This window comes from Phyllostomus hastatus, unplaced genomic scaffold, assembly GCF_019186645.2.
Source record: "Phyllostomus hastatus isolate PE091 unplaced genomic scaffold, TTU_PhHast_1.1 phas_scaffold_177, whole genome shotgun sequence".
NCBI lineage: Eukaryota > Metazoa > Chordata > Mammalia > Chiroptera > Phyllostomidae > Phyllostomus > Phyllostomus hastatus.
This window is the reverse complement of record NW_025334012.1, coordinates 1,648,351-1,673,338: the sequence shown is the minus strand read 5'-3', so window position 1 is coordinate 1,673,338 and position 24,988 is coordinate 1,648,351. Positions and strand designations below refer to the sequence as shown.

Below are 24,988 nucleotides of genomic sequence, written 5' to 3'. Positions count from 1 at the left end.
TTAAAAATCTGATTGTACTACAAAGGTGTGAGTTAAACCTCTCTGAAGGGAAATAGGGGAAGAAATGAGCTGACCTAACTAGTGTTGAAAAACAATACATATCCCAAATTTAAAAGTAAAAGAAACCATAAAAAGGACTATACAGTGGTATCAAGTTGATTCTCATGGTGGTATAGATTAAGAACAAACTGAAGTAAGAAGCAAAAAGAAATAAGCTCATGGATGAAAAGGAGACAGCATGTAGTTGTAGGGAGGTTGGGGATGGAGGGATTGAGTAAAATTTAGGGAAAAGGACTCGTGGACATGGACAGCAGTGTGGTGACTGCTGGGGGAAAGGGGGATAAGGGGACTAATGATAATGCATATATACAATAAAGGTTAAATAAAAAACAATTATGGAACTCATTTACCTGCAAACCAGTCACACCAATAAATTAATGAATGGGATTCCTTGAGAACCAAGTCTCTTGCTATCAGAGAAGGAAGTTACAGATAAGAAAAGGGACAAGTTTGGGTGAAATGGATTAGAGCAGCCATTGTCAATCTGTTCCATCTCCTGTCACACATGACTAGTTACTAAAATTCTGAAGCATACCAAAAAAAATATTTTTTGCTAATGTGATTAAAAAATAGGTATAATTTCTATTCATTCCCATGGATGGCTATTGTGTTGGCTCCTGTCATTTTTTTATTTGACAATCTAAGGGAAAGAGGTTTGTGCCTCTGACTAAATAATCAGGTATAAGTTGTTTTAAAAATTCTGCAGCACACAGTTTGAAAATTGTGAATGAGAGTCAGAAACATCAGTATACAGTAGTGTTTAACTTCATATAGTTATGAGGGATAGGTAGAGAATAACCGTACATTACGAATGTATACAAAGTGATAGGGGACTCAAAACATGGAAAATTTTAGCTTAAAGTAAATAGCCATAAATCTAGCAAAATGTGTATGTTAAGCCCTTTGTTGCAGAAACTACAGATAAAACCTATCTGGCACCTGAGAAAAAGCAGCTGACCTCCTGGGTTGCTGGCTAAAGATTACAGCTTGGAGACATCCGTATCAGGAAGAAGCAGGCGACTACCCTCCCACTTGGAGACAGCTAACTGCCAGGAAAGAAGTGCAGCTGGGAACTTCAAGGACTCTCTCTCACTGACTTTGTTTTTGTCTTCCCCAACCTCCTTATAAAAGATCTGGCCAAAAAAGGAAGGGGAAGATGGTTTGTTAGGGTATGAACCCGCCATCTTCTGGGATCTCCGGCCATCTGAATAAAGCGCCTATAAAAGATCGATCACTGTCATTGCTTATTGGATTTGGTAGTAACAGGCAGCCCAAACGCTGGTGTCTTTTCTGGTTACAAAAGTACATAAATATATACCTCCTACTTCTGTGCACAAGGGCGCCTAGAAGTAAAACTCCAGTATCAACAAGCATAACTGGATTCAAATACTGGCTCTTAAATGCCATATTGGCTTTTAAATGCCACTTTTTCATAAAAGAAGGGAGATTCTTCATAGAAACGTGATGGTAGAAAGAGTGGCCAGAGAGGAAACACAAGCAGGGAGGAGGAGGCATCCATGTCCCACCCACTGGCTCAACAGTCCTGGAAATTCTAGGTATCTTTTCCATTGTCTGGGAAAGAAAGTCTTTGAAACTGTGCTTTTATTTCAAGGCATGAACAGCAGGAAAAGGCCCATAGTGCCTATGGAAGAAGCCCATTAACAGCTTGGGTATTCACTCCCCAGTCTGAGAAAGCTACCACCATCTTTACCCATCAATCAATATGTAATCCCTCTTACCCTCTGCCTGCCAACTATATAAGTCTTCAGAACAAAGGACATGCATGCTTGCCACCCCACTCATTTTTGGCTGCCCCTACCTTCCCTGCCTTTACCCTGCCTCACCCTGAACCTATCCCTTTGAGCTCCCCCAAACCCCACCTTACCTAGGCCCATTGTCTTCCCTGAGAACTGATCACCAATAAACCATGCTTACATGTTAATAGACTCATTCATTGATCTTTAATTCTTCACTGCATTGGCAGGAAGAACTGAGTTTCTGGGAGTTTGTCCCATAACAGAAATAGTTAATTTTGTGATAGGGGTAGGAGAAATACTAGACCAGCCTCTATGTAGCATTTTGTAGTAACAGAAAGTGAGGGAGTGCAAAAACAAACAAAAAAAATCCAACAAAAAAATCCCCCCAGAAACAGTGAAGGAATGAAGCTATATCAATGGGTCACAAGAGACAGAACTACGAATGGTGATGGTGGAACAATCTGAGTCAAACCCAAACCTATTATTGGTTATTTTCCATATTAAAAAATAAATACATGAGAAAACTAGGAAATGACTCAGCAAATAAATAATTGAAGAAAAGAGACAAATCTTGCTGATATGATGTAATGAAAACATTTCACTTTAGTCTCTGACAACTGTAATTCCAGTCACATCATAAGGAAATATCACAAAACCACAACTGAAGAACATTCTGTGAAATACCTGACTAGTACTCTCAACACTGCCATGGTCAACAAAAATAGGGAAAGATGGAGAGCTTGTGACAGACCAGAAGAGAATTAGGAAACACAGTAACTAAATGCAAACAGAGGATAGGATATTAGGGGGAAACCTAATGAAATCTGAATAAAATCTGCAGTTTAGAAAATCATACTATGTCAATCTTGGTTTCTTAGCAGTACCAATAGATATCCTGTAGGGAATATTAAGCAAGAATTTTATTCATTTGTATGGCTGCTATACCAAATTACTGCAAACTTTATTCATTCACACTCTGGAATCCATAAGTTCAAAATTATTTTCCCAGGACAAAAATCAGTTTGTTTCAACAGCCTTGCATCTTCTGGTGGCTGCTACCATTCCATGGTTTGTGGTCACACGCCCTTTGTCTCACCCTCCAAGGTCACATAGCACACTCCTCCTCTTTAGCCTTTATCTGTGGTCACTTCTCCTTGACTTTCTCTTAGGTTTCCATGAGAGTGCCTTTTAGGGTTCACAGAGATGATCCCAGATAAAATCCTTCCTTTAATCACATCCACACAGTCCTTTCAGGTCAGAGAAGGTAACTCTGAAAGTTTCCAAAAATAAGGATGGTCCTTTTGCAGGCTGTTATGCAGACTGTCACAGGGTTGCACTGAATCTGCACTGTTTTAACTTTTTTTCTGTAACTCTAAAATAATCCTAAAATTAAATGATTATTTAAAATAAGAATTAAAAATGGTTCCAAGAGGGGAAATAGCACCATAAAGATACAAGTGAATATTTGTGTTATGCTACTCAGCCCCCAAAACACCAGCAGGAGAATATTATCTTCTCCAAGCAAAATCTTACAAATAGTGAGCTATTGAAACCTCTTATTCTATTGAGACAGCAAATTAGACAAAGGCACATATTTGTGTGGGTAGGTTTTGTACAGTATAGAGGTCCCTGAGAATCAATATTAAAAGCATAAAGTTTAATCCCTGAACTAGCATGTTGAATGTCCTATATTTTTATTTTGATAGATACTGCCATGTTTATATTCTATATAGATATTTAGAATCATTTTAGTTAGCTACATTTCACATGTACAAAGTATTTTCAAATATAATCAGATAGTGAACCTTTAAATAATCTCATATTCAATGCCTTTTTCTGATTTTATTTGACATTTTAGTTGTTGCCACTTAATGAGACATCATTTCTAAGTAAAACTATAAAGTTGTTACAGATGATTCATTTGCTTTTGGGATCCAAGAAATCTTTGTGTCCAAACATTGGGGTGCACACAGTGAGTGGGAATGCACAGGAAAGTAGAAAATGAGCTGTGCTTCTTAAAATGCACTATACATTTGTCTAGAAAGTATCTGTTATGGATGATACACTACAATCACCAATAGTTTAAAAATTCACCATATTGATACAGCTGGACTCAAAGCTTAATACTTTTACTCATTTCACAAATAGTTATTGAAAATTGGGTATGAAATAGATTCTCCTTAGGACTGTGGATCATGTAAATAAAACAGATAAAGCCATTGCTTTCATAGAGTCTAAGTTATAGTTGGGGATGAGAGATAATAAAGTGAACAAGTGAACATTCAATAGGTGATGACTCATGAGGACCATGAAGAACAACCCAGAGTGCCATGGCTGGGAGCCTCAGTAAGTTGGAGTGTCATCCCTCATACCAAAACTTGCAGGTTCCAGTTCCTGTGAGGGCCCATACTTAGGTTGGGGGTTCCATCCCTGGTCAGGGTGTTTCTCTCTATTCCTTTCTTTTCTCTCTAGTATCAATAAAAAGAAGTTCTTCCATGAGAATTTTCTTTTATCACTCTTTACTGTTATTTCATTACAGTTGTCTCAATTTTTCCCTGTTTGCCCTCCTCCACCCAACCCATCACCCACTTCCCAAACTGCTGTGCATGTCTGTGGGTCATTCACACATGTTCTTTGTCTAGTCTCTTCCTCTTCATTCCAACATTACCCCCTCCCTGCCTCTGGTCACTTTTAGTCTGATCCATGTTTTCTTGCCTGTGGTCATGAACAAAATGGGTGACAATTTTTTTAGAAAGAATAACTTAGAGTGAAAGAACATTCTGCATGGCAATAAACAATGACCATTTTACAAAGATGGTCAAGAAAAAAGTCTATGATAGGGTAATATTTAAGAACCAACCTTAATGCAATAAGGGAACATTCCACATAGGGAAGAGTAAGTACAGATGCCCTGAGGCAGAAACCTGTTTGGCATTGTCACATTAAAATATAGGAAGAAAAATCAGTGTGATTGAAGTAGGGTAAAAGGATGGGGAAGTAATATTAAGAATAGTATGAGAAATGGAGAAGCTGAAGAACTTCTATGTATGACCCATAGACATGAACTATGGTGAGGGAATGATGGTGAGAGGGGGAATACAGCATGGAGGGGAATAAAATGGAGAAAAAAATGGGACAACTGTAATAGTATAGTCAATAAAATATACTTTTTAAATGTTTTTAAAAAGATCATTTAAATCACAAAAGTAGACATAAAATATTTGCATTAACAGTTTCAAAGCATTTCCAGAAGCAAAATGTACAACATTATTGGTTTCTATTTGAAGCTGTAGGTATCCTCTTGGGGCACATGGGTGCACTTTGTTCATGGTCTTATTTGTGGCCTTATTTTATGAGTATTTGCATTGACGTGGTAGAACAAACAAAAGCATGTTGAATGAGTGAATAAAAAATATCCTTAACAAGGTTTTTCACAAGTGAACCTCAAGACATCTTAGCCTTTCCTGTTCAGGTACATTTCTGGAAATAATGTTTCCCATTTTTAGGACAGGAGAATTTGGAAAGGGTAAGGTGATTACTTTGGGACCTTATTTTCCTGTGGTCTTAAGGAAACTAGGTTACTGTGCATTGCACAATGCTCAAATCAGAATCTGAAAGACAGTTTTGCCTTTAAGACAACCTTCATGAGTGCACTCTTAACCTCCTTGTTCCTCAGGCTGTAGACCAGGGGGTTCAGCATGGGGATGACCATTGTATAAAACACAGATGCAATTTTTTCTGTGTCACTGGAATGGCTGGAGTTGGGCTGTAAGTACACAAAGATGACAGTCCCATAGAAGATGGAGACTGCAGTGAAGTGGGAGGCACAGGTGGACAGAGCTTTCTGATACCCTGTAGATGAGTGCATGTTTAGGATGGTGATAAATATGAATATGTAGGAAGTCAAGATAACCAGAACTGCAAAAGCGATGTTGCAGATCGCTACATAAATAAGAACCAGCTCACTAATATGTCTATCAGAGCAAGAGAGAACCATGACTGCTGGAACATCACAGAAAAAGTGATGGACCACATTGGACTCACAGAAAGAGAGGCTGAATGTGTCCCCAATGTGGATGGAGGCATTCAGGAACCCACAGACATAGCAACCTATGGCCAGACTCCCACACAAACCAGAGGTCATGGTCCTGGTATAATGGAGGGGTTTGCACACTGCCACATAGCGGTCATAGGCCATGGAGGCCAAGAGGAAATTTTCCACAGTGGCAAAGGCTAAAAAAAAGAACATCTGAGCAGCACATGCATTGTAGGAGATGACTTTGTGCTCTAGAAGAAATCCAGCCATGACTGTAGGAGTGACAGCTGAAGAGTAACACAAATCTGCCAGAGACAGGTTACTGAGGAAAAAGTACATGGGAGTGTGGAGATAAGAGTCCAAGAGAATCAACACCATAATTCCCAAATTCCCAATCACTGTCACGAGGTAGATGACAGTGAACATGATCAAGAGTGGCACTTGCAGCTCTGGGTCATTGGTTAGTCCAAGGAGGATGAATTCAATCACTTCTGTAGCATTCTCCATCAATGTGGAGAATCACAAAATGCTTGGTGGCTAGGAGAACAATGAAACAGTGACAAAGACACTTAAATTGAGAAGTGTACATGCAACATGTATTATGTCGTTACAGCAATAACTTGTATTTCAAGATTCTCCAGACAAAATATGGGCTTCATAAGAAAACAAAGTGCATTAATTATATCTGTTTACATGTTGTTGAATCTGAAGGATCCTTATGGAAAATTTCCCTAACCTTCAAGTTCATAAATTTGTAAATTGAGATATAGTATATTAAATAACTCCATGAATGGCTTATCCACAGTGAATGTACCTGTCAATTGACTTTTCGAAAGCCTACTGAAAGCATATACTTTCATGTTGCTCCCCTGTCAGAAAGAACTCAATGCACTTTAAAAGAATATACATTATGTCCTCTTAAGAATACTATGTTTATTTTTTTATTACATCCATTTATACTAGGATGCACTAGAGGTTCAGTCATTTTTTATATGCAAACAAATATTAATTGACAAGCCAACCCTTGAATCCACACTCAGTGGTTCCTAAATCTGATGGGCTTAATTGTATTTCAGCAAAATTGAATTCTACTCAATGTACAGTTACTCCTCATCTCCCTTCATTTAAACTCAGTGCTTGGGATTCATAGTGTCATAATTCAGAGATTTATATGGTAGGAACATACCCAACCAAGAGATGCAATTCTGAAGAGAAGGGAAAGCATCTGGTACAGAGCTTGGACTCTGGGCTGAGGTGTGTATTACCCCAACTGTTTGCTGCCTAGCAATCATTAATCCTAACCTAACATACCTGAAACTTATATACTCATCTGCAAAGATAAGACAGTAAGAAGACTTCATTTATAGTGTTCTTGTGAGAATTAAATAAGGTAGCATATTAAAAAAACAAGAAAACTCTGCATTTGGCACAGTCTGATGAGGGCTAGCTAAAATATTACTGCTAGGATGATATAATTATCTTTATGTTGGTTTAGGAAAAATGGGTGGTGACCTGCACGTCTTCAAGTGTGCAAGGGGTTTAAAGTCCTAAAGCCTTCCTCTTCAGTTTGCCTTTTCTCACACCCTGGCTCCACTGAGATTTTTCTCTGTCTCTAGTTTCTCCAATTCTTTGCTTCACCCATAGTACTGTCTGGTCCAGCAATTCCATGTGAGCCATTATTTTGCTTAATTCTTCCTTGCAACCCATGTGTGAGCTTGAAATCATCCTTCTTTCTTAAACCTATTCTTTTTCCTGTTACTCACATCTCAGAGCACAATCACAGAAATCTGGGTTGAAATTTCCTAATTTATTGGCTGCCTCTAGCCTCCAGGTTTGCTTTGGTAGGGAGATTGATGTTTAAAATTTTTATATAATTGTTCTTGAGTCAAAACATGTGTGCTATCTTTTTATTCTGAATTGGATATATTTAGGACACCCATCATGCACTAGTCATTATTCTCCACCATTGTCCTCACTCTCTCTTATCTTCTCTGCACAAGCCTAGCCCCTAAAGTGATTAGGTTTGTCAACCTCTGACAACCATAACCTCTTGTGGAATATATTATGTTCTGCAAACAATAATAAAAATGATGGGTATATTTAATTATATTTAGGTATGTGTACATATATGTATTTAAATGAACATAACTTTGTTTAATCCTCACAATAATGTTGTAAGGTAGGTGATATTATAATTCCCTTTTGACCATTAAGACAACTGAGGAGTTGAGAAGCTATGTAAAGCTCTATAGTTGCACAGCTAATATGAGGAAAGTTCAAGATTCATGATTTAAATTCATCTGTGACCAAATCAAAAGCCTATACCCTTAGCCACCTCACCATCAACATTTGCACATGTGTTTGTAACATTGTAATAAGGATGAGATTATGGGGAAAAGAGTACAATGGATCATGCTGATTCAATTCCAAAACTTCTGTGGTGTCAAGGAAAGTTTTGCACTGTCTTGTGTTTGTATTAAACCTCCAGTGAAAGCACAACAGATAGTAAATAAGGTGAATTAAGACTCACTCAATAAGAGTGTTACCTTTTAATTGGCTAATCCTTTCTAGGAAAGCAACATAAGGATATGCCATAAATATCACTATATTTCTTACTGAAGTTTTGACATTTAAATCCTACTCTCAGTGTTGTAAAAAAAAAAGTGCAAAACACCTGGCTGTGTGCTCAAATAACTCATAGTAGGTACAACTGTCCCATGGATTTTACATATATTATAGTTCTCACTAACAATATGTATAAAATGTAGAAGCTTACCTTGCTCTTGCAGTGAGTGGGAAAGTCAATCCTGATTAGTGCTTCTGAAATCTGAAATCTAGACATGGAAATGTATGCATATATACTCTTGGTGATGTTGTCTATCAGGTACTGGTGAAAAGATTCCTAGATCTCTAAGACAAGTAAAGGTGGAGGAAAACCCCAACATGAAGTAGGAAAACTGAGCACAAGTCTTGAATCCACCATTAATTCTCACTGTGCTTTGGAGGAGTCTCTTGTCTTCTCCTTAATTCTAAAATAAAGAATAAAATTACCTCTCTCATTTATTTACAGAAGTGTTTGTAAATAGCAAATTAAGAAAGCTTTTTAAAACCAAGAGGGGTTATCATTTTAAAATCAATCCATGCAAGATTCATCTTGAGATGTTTTCCCTGGCTACCACTGCAGGCTTATAGCAAATCCTCAGATCAGGGGTAGAGGAAAGGCCCAGATGCACTAGCAATGATTAGAATTCAGATAAGTAAATGATAGCCAAGGCACCTTAGCTCACAGTCTGGTCCCTTTAAAATGATTTCCTGTTGAGTCACAGTGGGATTTCAGAGGCTAACTCATGGGAATCAGAAGGAACGGTAGAGACATGTTGTTCTTTGGGGATGTCTCCCATGAAGTCTTCTATAAAATTCTCATCCCAACTTCAAAAAAAGAAGCAATTAAATTACCTGTAGGAACTGAGCTGGATATGAGGAGGGTTCACATGTTTTCATATTACTTGTTACTACTCATTTTTTTCTATTTTCTAGTTATAGTATCATTTACAAACAACAATAATATCTATAGGTTTTAGTGTATAAATCTTCAAGTTTGGTCCAATGTACATGGTCATATAATCATGAACAAAATCATCAATAGAGGAGTTCCATGATCAAACAAACATTCTGAGTTTCCCTTCATGTTGAACTCCTCCCACACACTGTCCCAGCCACTAACGTTTATATCCTAATAATTTTGCCTTTGCAGTAATGTCCTATAAATAAAAGCCTAGTCTACATAGCTCTTCTGTCTGGCCTCTTTCACTTAGCATGCTGTTTGTGTGTTGAGCAGGGAATCCTTTGTTCAATTATATCTGTTCAAACTGTCAAAACTTCAAAGAGAGAGGCCAAGGAGACCTCTCACACCACCATCCCTCTGATGTTACCTCCCAGATTTTTCTTCTTAAAAGGACATAACTCATACTGGATTCCAAGATTAGCCTGCTCCATTATGACTTAATCTTACCTAATTAAATCAGCAAAAATCTTATTTCCAAACAAGGTTCCATTTTGAAGTACTGAGGATGAGGACTCCAACAAATGAATTTTTTAGTAATACATTCCTACCTGTAATATATTATTAGTAAAATCTCTTTTATTACTGCTTAATAGTATTCCATTACATACATATATCAGATTGTTGTTATTATATATACATATATATGTGTGTGTGTGTGTGTGTGTGTGATATATATATATATATCACAGATTGTACATTTATCAGTTGCAGGGCATTTGGGTGGGTTCCAATATCTGGATATTTGGAATAAAATTACTAAATATCTGTCTAATCTTGTTTTTGCATTGCACTTAGGTAATTTCTGTAAGTTGGATTGCTTGATCAGATGGCAAGTATATGTTTAATTGAATGGAATGGAGTGTTTCCTTATCAATTTTCTATCTGGTTTTTCATTATTAAATGTGGGATATTCAAATCTTCCACTATTATTGTGTTACTATTTCTCACTTCAATTGTGTGAACTGTTTACCTCATATGTGGGGCATATTTGATGCATATGTATTTATAATCATTACATCTTGCTGGAGAATTTACCCTTTTATCACTGTATAAGTCTTTCTTTGTCTCATCTTATGTTTTTTGGCTTAAAGTCAAGTTTGTGATCTGTAATATGACCACCCTTGCCCTTTGCAATGAGGAATTGCTGGACAGGAATTTGAGGCAGTAGCCCCTGGGTCCCTAAACTGTCAGCTTGCTGTACCTTGGGCAAAGGTCTAACTGTACGAATGGGAACTGGATGGGAATTGGCAGCCCCTATCCACTCAGTTTTACCTAATGGGAACAGTGTTTCTATAACGTGAACCTGGGCAAGATGAGATGTCAGTGTCCTGTCCCTCGTAGGGTGGACCTGTAGCTCTACACTGATATCTGGAATTAGAGAGTAATTCTGCTTCTTGGATGTGTTTCTCTGAAGTAGAACTTACATCACACAGGTGGGGGGAATAGAGGAAAGGGGCAGGTCATAGCTTGAATGCTACTGACTTGGTTCTTAGCAAGTCAGGTAGCTTTCCTGAAAAATTTTTTCTCCATTTACTATTTGTCCTCAAGGCCATTTCAAGGAACTTTAAATTGGTGGATTATAAAAATACTTTTTTACCCATGGTGTTGTTTCACTGGAAAGAAGGCCCATTGAGCTATTAATAGTGCTCTAAAGAAGGCCTGCCACTAAAATGGTGTTTAATAAGTTTGTTTAAATTTTTATTGTTGACACTATTACAGATATCCCCATTTCTCTCCTTTGCCCATCTCTATCCAGCCTCCACCTCCCCCTTGCCTCTAAGGATGACCACACCATTGTCTGCCTCTATAGGTTACCCATATGACTCTGTCTGGGAAAAGTCCAGCCATTGGGAATATAATGAGCATGGTTTGGGTGACATCGATGTAACCTGGCAGCCAAGGAAAATGGACTGGAATGTGCATGCATGAACAATGCTGACTTTACTGTGCTAGTCAGTGGATTCAGTAGATGCCTTTGAGAGAGTGTGTGTACTCTATGGGCATCACTTTCAAAATGTCTGAGCCAGTATAGTAACAAATCTACATCAATATTGCATTGAGCTTGAACATTTCTCCATGAAAACTATTTGGAAGACTCAGAAGGATGTCTTTGGGCAACTGGTGATTGGCAGTTCCATCATGATTATGCACCTGCTCAAGCACCACGTCTCATGCAGAGATTTTTGGTGAAACATGAAATCACCCAGGTGACTCAGCCTCCCTAGAGCCCAGATTTGGCAACCTGGGACTTCTGCCTGTTTCCAAAACTACAATCACCTTTGAAAGGGAAGAGTATTGGACTGTAGTGAGATACAGGATAATAAGAGAGGGCAGCTGCTGGCAATTGGGAGAACTATGTGTGTTTCCATGGAGTTTACTTCGAAGAGGACTGACAAATCACTGTCCTATGTATAATATTTCATATATTTTATATCTTCTTGAATAAATGTCTCCATTTTTCATATGACACGGCTGGATACTTTCTGGAACACCTTGTCATACATGTTCTTTGGCTCATCCCTTCACCTTCTTTCATCCAGTCTCCTCCTCTCCCCTCCTCTCTTCTCTGACAGTTGTTAGTCTGTTCCATGTGTCCATTCCCCTGTTTTCCTTTGTAAATCAGTTTATTTTGTTCATTAAATACCACATATAAGTGAGATCATTCATCTTTCTCTGACTGGCTTATTGCAATTAGCATAATGCTCTCCAGGTCCACTCATGCTGTCACAAAAGGTCAGATTTCCTTCTTTTTACACCCCTGATTTTCTGAATTCCCAAGATGAAAAGCCCTCTCCATAGATTGTTATTCACTCCTAACCTGATCATGAATATTAAACTTCTTTGAAAAGTACCAAAGATACCAAGTTTTTAAAATCAGGAATTCTGAGCCTTCCTGATGTCTACTTCATCTCTTCTTGGTTTTCCTCCAGAATTTCTCTCTGGTTACTCCTTATACTTTTTTTCTCGATTAATATTCTCTATTTTCTGATACCAAATATTCCTGATTTCCTTTAGTTTTTTGTCCAAGATGTTCTTTAGTTCTTTGAGTATATTTCAGATATTTGTCTTAAAAGTGATGACAAATCATAGCCTACTGAAGAATAAAACTTCAGATAAATGAGTGTAAAGATATACCATATTCATGGATCCAAAAACTTGAAGTTGGCTGCTTTTAGACTCCATGGGATCACAGTTGAAACCCATGTAAGGCTTTGTTGAGTATAAATATTGACATGCTGATTATAAATTTATATGTAATGCCAAAAATAATGAGCAAAATAATTATAAAAAATAAAAACAAAGTATGAGCATTAAAGTTATTTCATTTCACAAGTAATTATAACATATAGTGATGAAGACAGTGTAGCATTAGGGAAAAGTTGGACTCACAAATAAATGGAACAGGTTATGGCATCCAGAAAGGATTCAGATATATAACCAACTAATTTTTATAAAAGATGCAAAGGCAAGTACATGACAAAATTTGTTTTTCAAAGAATTTTGCTGCAACAGCCATTAGTTCACACACTGATAGAAGAATTGAATGTTAAATGTAAAGTGAAACCATATGTTCCACCTTAAACCTCCACAGAAATGTCTTTAAGTGTTATTGAGATTAAGAATTGACAAACAGCCCTGGCTGGCATAGCTCAGTGGACTGAGCATGGTCTGTGAATCTAAGCAGCACAGGCTCGATTCCCAGTCAGGGCACATACCTGTGTTGTAGGCCATGGCTCCCTGCAACCACACATTGATGTTTCTCTCTCTCTCTTTGTCTCTCCCTTCCCTCTCTAAAATAAATAAATTAATTAATAAAAATCTTTAAAAAAAGAATGCTTAAAAAAAAGAGAGAATCAACAAACAGAAATAACCACCTGCAAACTGTAGAACATTGTGAAACTGGAACATTGTTCATTAACAAAATAGAATAATATTGATTCATGCACCAATATGGATGAACCTAAAGTAGATTTTAATGTGAAAGAAGAAAGACCTAAAGGCTCCTTGTTGTGTGATTCCATGTACATAAGAGGGATGGAAAAAAGCTCAATGATTTCTAAGGGTTGGGAGAGTGAACAATGGTTGTCTATAAAAGGGATAAAAAAGGAAATTTTAGAATAATAAAACTAATCTCCATGGTAATGGGCTGGTGAACATATGACTATGCATTTGTTAAACCCATAGAACTATACACAGCAAAGCATGAAATTTAATATACACAAATTAGAAAGAGCCAGCCAGGAGTACAGGAGAATCCCAGGAGTGAACATGGAGTCTTTTAAAAATCTGATTGTACTACAAAGGTGTGAGTTAACCTCCCTGAAGGGAAATAGGGGAAAAAATGAGTTGACCTAACTAGTGTTGGAAAACAATATGTATAGCAAAGTTAAAAGTAAAAGAAACCATAGAAAGGACTATACAGTGGTATCAAGTTGATTCTCATGGGGGTATAGATTAAGAACAAACTGAAGTAAGAAGCAAAAAAGAGACAGGCTCATGGATGGAAAGCAGATAGCAGGTAGTTGTGGGGAGGTTGGGAGTGGAGGGATTGAGCAAAATTTAGGGAACAGGACTCATAGACATGCACAAGAGTGTGGTGATTGCTGGGGAAAGGGCAGATAAGGGGACTAAATGGTAATGGGAAAAAATACAATAAAGTTTAAATAAAAACAGTTATGGAACTCATTTACCTGCAAACCAGTCACACCAATAAACTAATGAATGGGATTCCTTGAGAACCAAGTCTCTTGCTATGAGAGAAGAAAGTTACAGATAAGAAAAGGGACAAGTTGGGGTGAAATGGATTAGAGCAGCCATTGTCAACCTTTTCCTGTCACACATGACTAGTTACTAAAATTCTGCAGCACTCCAAAAAATATATTTTTTGCTAATGTGATGAAAAAATAGATATAATTTCTATTCATTCACATGGATGGCTATTGTGTTGGAACTGTCATTTTTTATTTGAAAATCTAAGGGAAAGAGGTTTGTGCCTCTGACTAAATAGTCAGGTATTACTTGATTTAAAACTTCTGTGGCACACAGTTTGAAAATTGTGAATGAGAGTCAGAAACATCAGTATACAGTAGTGTTTAACTTCATATAGTTATGAGGGATAGGTAGAGAATAACCCTACCTTACAAATGAATACAAAGTACAAAAATACATACCTCCTACTTCTGTAGACAAGAGTGCCTAGAAGTAAAACTTGAATATCAACTATCAAAATTGGAATTCAAAAATAGGCTTTTAAATGGCACTCTTTAGTGAAAGAAAAGAGATACTTCATAGAAATGTGAGGAAGCAAGAGTGGCCAGAGAGGAAACACAAGCAGGGAGGAGGAGGGATCCATGTCCCACCCACTGGCTCAACAGTCCTGGAAATTCTAGGCATCCTTTCCATTGTCTGGGAAAGAAAGTCTTTCAAACTGTGCTTTGATTCCAAGCCCTGAAAGGCAAGAAAAGGCCCATAATGCCTAAGGAAGATCCCCATTAATACCTTGGGGTAATCACCTCCCAGTCTGAGAAAACTACTACCCCCTTTACCTGTCAGTCAATATGTAACTTCTTCACCCTCCCCTATCCTGCTAAATATATAAGCATTCCGAACAAAAGACATGCATGCTTGCCACCCTACCTCACCATAGGCTACTCCTACCTTAGCTGCCTTTACCCTGCTTCACCCTGAACCTATGCCTTTCTGACTCCCAGCCCCACCTTAGCTAGGCCCATTGTCCTCCTTGAGATTGGATCTCAAATAAACCCTGCTTGCATGTTAATAGGCTCATTGATCTGTAATTCTGTACTGCATTGGGAGGAAGCAGGGAGTTCCTGGTAGTTTGTCCCATAACAGAAATCGTTGATTTTGTGATAGGGGTAGGGGAAATGCAAGACCAGCCTCTATGTAGCATTGTGTAGTAACAGAAGGTGAGGGAGTGTAAAAAACCAAACAAACAAAAAAAATGGCGAAGGAATGAATCTCTGTCAATGGGACACAAACAGACAGAGCTATGAATGGTGAAAGTGGAACAATCTGAGCCAAAACCAAACCTAGTATTGCTTATTTTCCATAATAAAAAATAAATACATGAGAACACTAAGAAATGACTCAGCAAATAAATAATTGAGGAAAAGATACAAATCCAGCTGATATCAGGTGATGAAAAAGCATTTCATTTTAGTCTCTTAAAACTGTAATCCCACTCACATCATGAGGAAATATCAGAAAATTGCAGTTGAAGAACATCTGTGAATTACCTGACTAGTACTCTCGACACAACCATAATCAACAAAAATTGGGAAAGACTGCGTCACAGACCAGAAGAGATTAAGAAAACACAGTAACTAAATGCAAGCAGAGGATACCATATCAAGGGCAAACCTAATGAAATCTGAATAAGATCTGCAGTTTAGAAAATCATACTATGTCAATCTTGGTTGCCTAGCAGTACCAATATATCCTGTAGGAAATATTAAGCAAGAATTTTATTCATTTGTATGGCTGCTATAACAAGTTACTGCAAACTTGACTCATTCACACTCTGGAATCTATAAGTTCAAAATCATTTTCCTGGACAAAAATCAGTTTGTTTCAAGAACCATGCATCTTCTGGTGGCTGCTACCATTCCATGGTTTGTGGTCACACCCCCTTTGTCTCCACCTCCAAGGTCACATAGCACACTCCTCTTTTAGCCTTTATCTGTGGTCACTTCTCCCTGGCTTCCTCTTAGGTTTCCATGGGAGTGCCTTTAAGGTCCACACAGATGATCCCTGATTAAATCCTTACTTTAATCACATCCACACAGTCCTTTCAGGCCAGAGAAGGTAACTCTGGAAGGTTCCAGGAATGAGGATGGTCCTTTTACAGCAGACTGTCAGAGGGCCGCACTGAATCTGCACTGTTTTAACTTTTTTTCTGTAAGTCTAAAAGAATCCTAAAATTAAATGATTATTTTAAATAAAAGTTAAATACAGTTCCAAGAGGGGAAATAGCGCCACAAAGATAGAAGTGAATATTTGTGTTATGCTACTCAGCCCCCAAAACACCAGCAGGAGAATATTAGCTTCTCCAAGCAAAATCTTACAAATAGTGAGCTATTGAAGCCTCCTATTCTATTGAGACAGCAAATTAGACAAAGGCAAATATTTCAGTGGGTAGGTTTTGTACAGTATGGAGGTCCCTGAGAATCAATATTAAAAATATAAGGTTTAATCCTTGAACTTGCATATTGAATGTGCTATATTTTCACTATTGATAGATACTGCCATGTTTATATTCTATATAGACATTTACAATCATTTAGTTACATTTCATATGTACAAAGTATTTTCGAATATAATCAGATATTAAACCTTTAAATAATCTCATATTCAATGCCTTTTTTTAAATTTTCTTTGACATTTTAGTTGCCACTTAATGAAACATCATTTCTAAGTAAAAGTATAAAATTGTTGCAGATTATTCATTTGCTTTTGGGATCTGAGAAATCTTTGTGTCCAAACGTTGGGGTGCACACAATGAGTGGGAATGCACGGAAAAGTGGAATGAGCTGTGCTGCTTAAAATGTACTATACATCTGTCTAGAAAGTATCTGTTATGGATGATACACTACAATCACCAATAGTTTAAAAATTCACCATACTGATACAGCTGGACTCAAAGCTTAATACTTTTATTCATTTTACAAATAGTTATTGAAAATTAAGTATGAAATAGACACTCATTTAGGTACTGTGGATCATGTTGTAAACAAAACAGATAAAGCCACAGCTTTCATAGAGTCTAAGTTCTAGTTGGGCAGGAGAGATAATAAAGTGAATAAGCAAACATTCAATAGGGGATGACTCATGAACACCATGAAGAACAACCTAGAGTTCCCTGGCAGGGTGGGTCAGTAGGTTGGAGTGTCATCCCTCATACCAAAACTTTCAGGTTCCATTTCCTGTGAGGGCCCATACTTAGGTTGGGGTTTGATCCCTGGTCAGGGTGTTTCTCTCTATTCCCTTCTTCTCTCCCTAATATCAATAAAAACAAATCATTGGGTGAGAATTTTTTTTAAAAGAATAACTCAGAGTAAAAGAGTATTGTGCATGGAAATAAACAATGACTATTTTACAAAGGTGGTCAAGAAAGAAATCTATAATAGAGTAACATTTAAGCACCAACCTTAATGGAGTAAGGGAACATTCCACACAGGGAAGAGGAAGTACAAATGCCCTGAGGCAGGCACATGTTTGGTGTTGTCAGATTGCAAAATGGGAAGAAAATCAGTGTGTATGAAGTAGGGTAACAGAATGGGGAGTAATAAAAGATCACTTAAATCATAAAAGTAGACATGAAATATCAGCATTAACCACTTCAAAGCATTTCCATAGGCAAAATGTACAACATTATTGGTTTCTACTTGAAGATGCAGGTATCCTCCTGGGGCATATGGGTGCACTTTGCTCATGGTCTTAATTGTGGCTCTATTTTATGTGTATTTGCATTGACATGGTAGAAAAAAAATGCATGTAGAATAGGTGAATCAACCAATATCCTTAATAAGCTTTTTGATAAGAGAGCCCCAAGACATCTTAGCTTTTCCTGTTCAGGAACATTTCTGGAAATAATGTTTCTTATGTAAGGCAGGAGACTTTGGAATGGGTAAGAAGACTACTTTAGGACCTTAATTTTCCTGTGGTCTTAATGAAACTAGGTTACTGTGCATTGCACAATGCTCAAATCATAATCCTAAAGACAGTTTTGCCTTTAAGACAACCTTCATGAGTGCACTCTTGACCTCCTTGTTCCTCAGGCTGTAGACCAGGGGGTTCAGCATGGGGATGACCATAGTATAAAACACAGATGTGATTTTGTCTGTGTCCATGGAATGGCTGGAGCTGGGCTGTAAGTACATGAAAATGACAGTTCCATAGAAGATGGAGACTGCAGTGAAGTGGGAGGCACAGGTGGACAGAGCCTTCTGATACCCTGAAGATGAGTGCATCTTTAGGATGGTGATAAATATAAACATGTAGGAAATCAAGATAACCAGAAGTGCAATAGAGATGTTGAAGCCTGCTACATAAAGAAGAACCAGCTCACTAACATGTGTATCAGAGCAAGAGAGAACCATGACTGCTGGAATATCACAGAAAAAGTGATGGACCACATTGGACTCACAGAAAGAGAGGCTGAATGTGTCTCCAGTGTGAACAGAGGCATTCAGGAACCCACAGAAATAGGAACCTATAGCCAGACATGCACACAAACCTGTGGTCATGGTGGTGGTGTAATGCAGGGGTTTGCACACTGCTACATAGCGGTCGTAGGCCATGGAGGCCAAGAGGTAATTTTCCACAGTGGCCAAGGCTAGAAAAAAGAACATCTGAGCAGCACATGCATTGTAGGAGATGACCTTGTGTCCTAGAAGAAATCCAGCCATGACTGTAGGAGTGACAGCTGAAGAGTAACACAAATCCACCAGAGACAGGTTACTGAGGAAAAAGTACATGGGAGTGTGCAGACGAGAGTCCAAGAGAATCAGCACCATAATTCCCAAATTCCCAATCACTGTGATGAGGTAGATGACAGTGAACATGATGAAGAGGGGGACCTGCAGCTCTGGGTCATTGGTTAGTCCAAGGAGGATGAACTCAGTCACTTCTGTAATGTTCTCCATCAGTGTGGAGAATCACAAAATGCTTCGTGGCTAAGAGAACAATGAAACAGTGACAAAGACACTTAAATTGAGAAGTGTACATGCAACATGTATTGTTTCATTATAGGAATAACTTGTATTTCAAGACTCTCCAGACAAAATATGGGCTTCACAACAAAGTGCATTAATTATATCTGTTTACATGTTGTTGAATCTGAAGGATCTTTATGAAAAATTTCCCTAATTTTAAAGTTCATATGTTTATAAATTGAGATATAGAAAATTAAATAACTCAATGAATGGCTTATCCACAGTGAATGTACCTGTTAATCAACTTTTCCAAAGCCTAGTGAATGCATATATTTTAATGTTGCTCACCTGTTGGAAACAACTGGATACACTTTAAAAGTATATACATTATGTCCTCTTAAGAATATTATGTTTATTTTATTATTTCATCCATTTATACTAGGATGCACAAGAGGCTGAGTAATTTTTTATATCCAAACACATATTAATTGACAAGCCATGCTTTGGACCCAGGCTGATCCTTGAATCCACACTCAGTGGTTCTTTACTTGACGGTCTTAATTTTATTTAAATGAAATTGAATTCTACTCAAAGTACAGTTACTCCTCATCTCCCTTCATTTAAACTCAGCGCTTTGGATTCATAGTGTCGTAACTGAGAGATTTATAGGGTAGGAACATACACAACCAAGAGATGCAATTCTGAAGAGAAGGCAAAGCATCTGGTATACAGCTTGGATCTGGGCTGAGGTGTGTATTAGCCCAACTGTTTGCTGCCTAGGAATCATTAATCCTAACCTAACACCTGAACCTTATATACTCATCTGCAAAATTAAGACAGTAATAAGACCTACTTTATTTATAGTGTTCTTGTGAGAATTAAATAAGGTAGTATATTTTGAAAAAAACAAGAAAACTCTGGGTTTGGTACAGTCTGATGAGTGCTAGCTATAATATTACTGTTAGGATGGTATGATTGTCTTTATGTTGGTTTAGGAAAAACGGGTGGTGACCTGCAGGTCTTCAAGTGTGCAAGGGGTTTAAAGTCTTAAAGCCTTCCTCTTCAGTTTGCCTTTTCTCACACCCTGGCTCCACTGAGATTTTCTCTGTCTCCAGTTTCTCCAGTGTCTTCCTTCACCCATAGTACTGTCTGGTCCAGCAATTCCATGTGAGCCATGATTTTGCTTAATTCTTCTGTGAAATCCATGTTTGAGCTTGAAATAGTCCCTTTTTCTTAAACTCATTCCTTCTCCTGTTACTCTCATCTCAAAGCAGAATCACCACATTCAGGGTTAAAGTTTTCTTGTTATGGGCTTTCTTTAGCCTATAGATCTATTTTGGTGGCAAACAGTGTGTTGTCAAATATTTTATTTCAGTCTGTTCGGTGTAGGAACAGTATTTTAAATCTTTTTTTTTCAATTTGAAAGATATCCATCTTCTGCTAACTACTAATATCTTTGTCCTAATAATTTTTCAAATCTTCTTTTAAAAATTTTTATTTATTTATTGGAGTGTCACTAGTTAATGAATTTAAATTGCTTTCAAGTGTACAATTTCATAATGCATCATCTGTATACTGCATTGTGCATTTACCACTCAAAGTCAAGATTCCCTCTATCTATCTATCTATCTATCTATCTATCTATCATCTATTTATAAAATCCTTTACTATTTTCTACCCTCTCCTAAAACTTTCGCAACTTCACTTTTCAAGCCTATCCCATGATGATATTAAGTTTGCCAACCTTAACACACGACCACTTTTATCATATAGTATGTTCTATGATAAATAAGGCTTTATAAATGTATGTGTGTGTGTCTGTAAGGTAGGCAGAATTATTATTCCTACATTACGAGTAAGGAAATTGAGGGTTTGGAAGTTATAGAATGCTTTAAAATTGCACAGCTAGTACAAGAAAGAGGTAAGAGTCAACTGTTAAATCCATGTTTTATCTAATCAAAGGCTATGTTTGTAGCCATTCACTGTCTACTTATGTGGATGAGCTAGTAATAAGAAGCATGAGATTACAGGGAAAAGTTTATATGTATTTTGGTTCTTGTTCATTCATACTACACACTTTCATAGTTTAAAAATCATTTCACTCTCATTTGCTTTGTTTATTTGTTAGTCTTTTAAATTTTATTTTATATTTTAAATTTAATTTTTAATTATATATTTTACACTGTAAAGTATATCATTCTTTCTTTTTTAACTCCAATGAGAGAATCAACATTTGCTGAACAAGATGAAATTATCCCTAGACCAATGACAGAATCATCTATGTTATGTTTTTGGTTTATATCCTTAGGAAAGCAGAAAGATATTCATAAGTCTCAGTAAACTCCCTACTGATATGAATTTTGGCATTTATACTCTATTCTCATCTTAGTATTTTAGAAAAACATTAGAAATATCTTTTTCCTTTCAAGTAACTCAAAGTATAGCTCTCCCACTTGCATGAATAACACTTCTTGCTAAAAATGTTCATGGAATATAGATGCTTGCCTGTCTGCTGGGAGAGTAAACATAGCCAATTCTGAATAGTGAGTCTGAAATCAGGATATCAGCTGTAGAATATGCATCAATACGATTAGAGTTACTGTCTCTTAGGTAGGGGACATAAGGTTCCAAAATCACTAAAGCAGGAAACTTGCTATGCATTCTCCCTCTGTCCTTAGCAGAGTCACTTACCTCCTTGTTGTAAAATAAACACAATGATATTATGTCTGTCTCCAATTCACAGAACTGTGTCTGTAAATAACAAATAAGAGAAAACCTGTAAAACATCTTAATAAGAGATTCTTATTTTAACATCAATCTGTGTACCTTTTATCTTATGGGGCTTTTCCTGACTATGGTCATAGGCTCATACCCATTCCTAGGGTAAGGCCTCTTACCTTATGCTTAAGTTAAGGCATACTAACAAGTGTTAATATTCAGATGAATAAATGATCACCAAGTGGGTTCAGTGTGTGTGGATTGTGCCTTTAAAAATATGTCACGTTGAGTCATGTTGGGATTTCTAAAGCCAGTGCATGGGGATGTGGAATTACAGAGACATGGAGCACTCTGGGAATTTCTCCTGTGAGAACATCCATACCCCTCTTCCCACTTTCCTAGGAGAGAAGCAATTAAACTGCCCAGGGGACATGCTGGTTATTTGCATTGTTTTTAAAACATGTGTTTTTCTACTGTCTTTTCTTGTGTTTTTTTGTCAATTTATAATTAATGTATAATTTGCACACTGTAATATCCACAATTTAACATATAGTTCTAAGAATTTAGTCTGATTGGTATTGAAGAAACTACTATTACTTACTTAAACCAATTCCTATGATCTTCTTTGCTAAAACTTATCTCCCATCCACTGTCACTCACAACTCATGAACAGTTTTGTCCAACTAATTTTATATTTGTAAGAATGTCTTATATGTAGTCTTAGAGTAAAGACTCTTTGAGTCTGTCTTTCACTTAGCATTTGAGGTCCATCCACATTAATACCTGTTTCGTAGTGAAATATTTTTATTGCAGAGCAGTATTCTTTTATATAGATATTACAAATCATTTATCCTATTGCTTTGCTTCAACCATCTCTCCCACCTAAAGCAGGAGGAGAAAAATGGAGAAACACTTGTTAAATTCCCTATACAGAAGCACAGGCTCACTAAAACACTGAGACCTGATCGCAAGATTATACACTGTTTCCTCTCCCCTACACCACACACCACATTACTTGAGGACTATTTACAGGAGTTTCTTTTACCTAGTACATCATATCTTCCTATGAAGGAAAAAAGTTACCGGGCATACGAAAAAGAAGAAACACAATTTGAAGAGACATCTGAAGTAGACATGATAAGGACATTAGAATTATTCAGATCAGGAATTTAAAATAACTATGATTAGTATGCTCAGGGCTCTAACTGATAAAGTAGACAGCATGCAAGGACAGATGGGCAATGTAAGCAAAGAGTTAGAAATTACAATAAAGAAATGCCCACCTGACACTACTAAACTTCAACACTTATTATAAAGCTACATAATCAAGACAATGTGGTATTGGTGAAAGAATATGGACATAGATCAGTGGAATAGAACAGAGAGCCCAAAAATAGACCTGTATAAAAATGGTCAACTGAAGTTTGGCAAAGGAGCAAAGGCAATAATTTAGCACTACTTCTTTTCAACAAATGATGCTGGAACAACTGGACATCTACATGCAAAAAAAAATTTGTTTTTATCTAGACACAAACCTCACATCCTTCATAAAAGCTAACTTCAAATGTATCATAGACCTAAATGTAAATTATAAACCTATAAAACTCAGAAAAAAAGAAAAAGCCTAGATGATCTTTGATATGGTGATAACTTTATAGATACAACACTGAAGGCACAATGTATGAAAAAAATAATTAATAAGTTAGATGATAAATATACAGAGAAAATATATAGAAGACAAATTAAAATTTAAAAAGCTGACCTACACCATACACCAGGGGAATGCAAATTAAAATGACAATGAGATATCACTATATACCTATTGAATGTCCAAAATTAAGAACACTGGCAATACCATACACTGCTGAGGGTGTGTAGCAAAAGGAGTTCTCATTCATTATTGGTGGGAATACAAAATGGAACCACCACATTGGACTGTTGGAGGTTTCCCTAAAAACTAGCCATATTCATATCATACAATCCATCAATCATCCTCCTTGGTATTTTCCCAAATGAGTTGAAAGCTTACATCCATACAAAAACCTGAACATGAATGCTTACAGCACCTTTCTTCATAATCTCCCAAACTGAAGGTAACCAAGATGTTCTTCATTGGATCAAAGGATAAGTAAACTGTGGTACAATTATTTAGTACTAAAAAGAAATGATCTATCAAGCCATGAAAACACATGGAGGAACTTTGAGTGCATATTAGTATATGAGAGAAACCAATCTTAAAGCCTGTATACTGTATGATTCCAACTATATGACATTCTGGTAAAGGCAAAACTACAGCCATGGCAAAAAGGTCCGTAGTTGCCAGGGGTTTGGGGAGCGAGGATTGACTGGATGGAGCATAGAGAAGTTTTAGGGCAGTGAAAATACTCTGTATGATATTATAATGATGGCTTCAACTCATTACACATTTATTCAAACTCATAGCATGTACAAAACCAAGAAAGAACCCTGAGGTAAGCTAAGAAATTTGTGTGATTGTTTTACCCTTTTGTAATTTGTAATGTAAACATGATTCTACAAAATGACTCAGTCAAGACAGAAACGCTGATTCATTTAGGATGTGATATTTACGTGTTTCTCAATAAAGTATGCCAAAGGAGTACATACTTTTATTTGAAAGTACATGATTCTTTTCTCCTATTCAGAATCTTAGAACAGTGATTCAACAAAAGAGAAAATTATGATTGGACAAAACTTTGTGTTTAATATTTTAATTAACTGCTTCAGTTTTTTAATTAAAAACTAGCAACACTCTGTTTACCTCTGACAAATTTCCTACTCCATGTGAGTGCCCACATGGAGCACCAATACGTGCCTTTGTTCATCAGCTCATTCGTGCCCCTGTCTCACATGTATGATTACATTGGTGTGTGGTAGAGAAAATGTAAGCAGAACAAGTAAACAAATCAAATATCATTAGTAACATTTGATAAGCAGGTCCCAAAATTTCTAATGGTTTCCCTTAACCATCCCCATTCAGGTATTATATTTCTGAATATGTTTTCTTTTTACTAGACAAAAACTTTTGAAAAGATAAGGATGCCACCTCAGAAATTAAAGGCAATGGGGCTTAAACAGTCAGTTATTGATGGGAAAAGTCTCAGAGATATTAAACAATCTCTCAGATGTTAACTCAGATGTTATTGTGCATACCACAAGG

The 24,988-nt window shown here is 37.0% G+C and overlaps 2 protein-coding genes across 2 annotated transcripts; both read right to left on the bottom strand.

The window, feature by feature from the left end:
* On the bottom strand, positions 1-6,360 carry LOC123831445 (olfactory receptor 5B3-like). The gene is made up of 2 exons (XM_045858320.1): positions 5,455-6,360; positions 1-78 (listed from the first exon to the last, which is right to left on the bottom strand). Exons 1-2 carry the CDS (start codon positions 6,358-6,360, stop codon positions 1-3), a joined length of 984 nt encoding a protein of 327 aa, XP_045714276.1.
* An 11,784-nt stretch (positions 6,361-18,144) lies between these two features.
* On the bottom strand, positions 18,145-19,083 carry LOC123831468 (olfactory receptor 5B3-like). Its single transcript, XM_045858348.1, has one exon. The coding sequence runs from the start codon at positions 19,081-19,083 to the stop codon at positions 18,145-18,147; it is 939 nt and encodes a 312-aa protein (XP_045714304.1).
* Between the last annotated feature and the right edge of the window lie 5,905 nt (positions 19,084-24,988).